The sequence below is a fragment of the Chrysochloris asiatica genome, unplaced genomic scaffold (genome assembly GCF_000296735.1).
Source record: "Chrysochloris asiatica unplaced genomic scaffold, ChrAsi1.0 scaffold00016, whole genome shotgun sequence".
NCBI lineage: Eukaryota > Metazoa > Chordata > Mammalia > Afrosoricida > Chrysochloridae > Chrysochloris > Chrysochloris asiatica.
The window spans coordinates 24,144,528-24,146,556 of record NW_006408534.1 but is presented as its reverse complement, the minus strand read 5'-3'; the positions used below and the strand labels follow the sequence as shown (position 1 = coordinate 24,146,556).

The 2,029-nt window shown below is 63.3% G+C and overlaps 1 protein-coding gene across 1 annotated transcript; it reads left to right on the top strand.

Moving 5' to 3' along the window:
• Positions 1–443: 443 nt before the first annotated feature.
• Positions 444–1,762, top strand: RHOB (ras homolog family member B). Its single transcript, XM_006835253.1, has one exon. It carries the CDS (start codon positions 802–804, stop codon positions 1,390–1,392), a length of 591 nt encoding a protein of 196 aa, XP_006835316.1. The 5' UTR covers positions 444–801; the 3' UTR covers positions 1,393–1,762.
• The last annotated feature ends 267 nt before the right edge of the window (positions 1,763–2,029 follow it).

Below are 2,029 nucleotides of genomic sequence, written 5' to 3'. Positions count from 1 at the left end.
GGTAACTCGCAGAGGATCTTGCCGGGAAGCCAAGTAATTTTTAATGGGAACGAGCCACCAACGCCCCAGTAAGTACTGTCTCTCTCGAAGCCCCTTGCCCATGCCCCGCCGGCTCTAAGAATTCAGCTTTCGGCACCCGGTTACGTATGCATAATCCGGGGCGAGGAAAGGAACCCTGGGCCCACTAGGGGTTCGTTAGGGGTCCGCCAGAGCCCTGCGGCGCTAGCCGCTGCGCAGACTCCCCAGTCACCACCTCTCCCAGCCCCGCGGCCTAGGCCGTCAATCAAGACTGCCCGGCCCCGCCTTTGGGCTGCACATAACAACCAATCAGAACCAAGATCCGCAGCGATGAGCTCAGTCGGCTCGCTTCCCATTGGGCGGCTATATTAAGAAAGTGGCCAAACTCCTTAAATAGCAGGCGCTAGGGCCGCAGCCAGCATCTGCTACTGCAGTCTGGTTAAACGGGTTCTTAATCTCTTGTATGTTTTGTAAGGCCTAGAGACTGAGAAGGAAGCGAGGTCTAGTCCGCAGCTCAATCAACCGTTTCAGCACAAAGGCACTCAACGCCAGCAGCGAGAAGAGCGGTCATCGTCCCGGAGCAGCGCGTGAGACGCACGGTGCGCCCTATGCCCCCGCGCCCCCACCGCCCCCGCAGCCGGAGCGTACCGAGAGAAAGCGCCACCGCAGGACTTGGGTGCAGCTAGCGATCCTTGGCCCAGCGCTCAGCCCGAAGTGAGCGGCGAGCGGGACGGCAGCGAGGCGTTCGCGGGCCCCCTCCTGCTTCCCGGGCCCGGCCCGCTCATGGCGGCTATCCGCAAGAAGCTGGTAGTGGTGGGCGACGGCGCGTGCGGCAAGACGTGCCTGCTGATCGTTTTCAGTAAGGACGAGTTCCCGGAGGTGTACGTGCCCACTGTCTTCGAGAACTATGTGGCCGACATCGAAGTGGACGGCAAGCAGGTGGAGCTGGCGCTGTGGGATACAGCGGGCCAGGAGGACTACGACCGCCTGCGGCCACTCTCCTACCCGGACACCGACGTGATCCTCATGTGCTTCTCGGTGGACAGCCCGGACTCGCTGGAGAATATCCCTGAGAAGTGGGTGCCTGAGGTGAAGCACTTCTGCCCCAACGTGCCCATCATCCTGGTGGCCAACAAGAAAGACCTACGCTGCGACGAACACGTCCGCACCGAGCTGGCCCGCATGAAGCAGGAACCCGTGCGCACGGATGACGGGCGCGCCATGGCCGTGCGCATCCAAGCCTACGACTACCTCGAGTGTTCGGCCAAGACCAAGGAGGGGGTGCGCGAGGTCTTCGAGACAGCCACGCGCGCCGCGCTGCAGAAGCGCTATGGCTCCCAGAACGGCTGCATCAACTGCTGCAAGGTGCTATGAGACCGCGCCCAGCCCCCGCCTGTTTTTACCGGCGCGGCCCCCCTCCTGGCCCCGTCCCCCACGAGTCCGGAGAAGGGAAGACCCGTGTCCCCGAACGACCCCACCGGGCTGCCTGGCGTTTGCCGTCGGGACCGGCAGCCGTCCCCTGGAGGCTGTGGCTCTGGCGCCGGCCATCGGCTTAAGAGGGACCGGGTGCCCCCTTCCCAGTGTCTGTGTGCGTCCGGCCGCGTTGTACAGGCCCGGGCGCCCCGCTGAGTGCCAAGGGCCCCTGAGCATCCTTTTCTGAAGAGTTAGGCGTCAGAGTGTGTGGCTGTGTGTGTGTGTGTTCGACTCCCCTCGCCTGTGTTTTCCCCCCACCCCTGCGGCTGGTCCCCGGAGCCGAGCTCGGCACCCTGGTCGGCCGCGCCCCATCAGATGTTCACCCAGAGCCAGCGAGCGCCTGCCATCCCTTGTCTGTAACATAGATCCGGGGGACTGCGGGAGGGGAGGGCTGGGGAGGACGGGGGCGGGAGGGTGTGGTTATATAAATATAGATATAATTTTATTTTCGGAGGTAGGATGGTGTTATTTAATGGTGGTGGTGGGTGGAGTGACGGCGCTAGAACAGCTCCGGCCCAGCCTGGGTAAGGCGCCCATC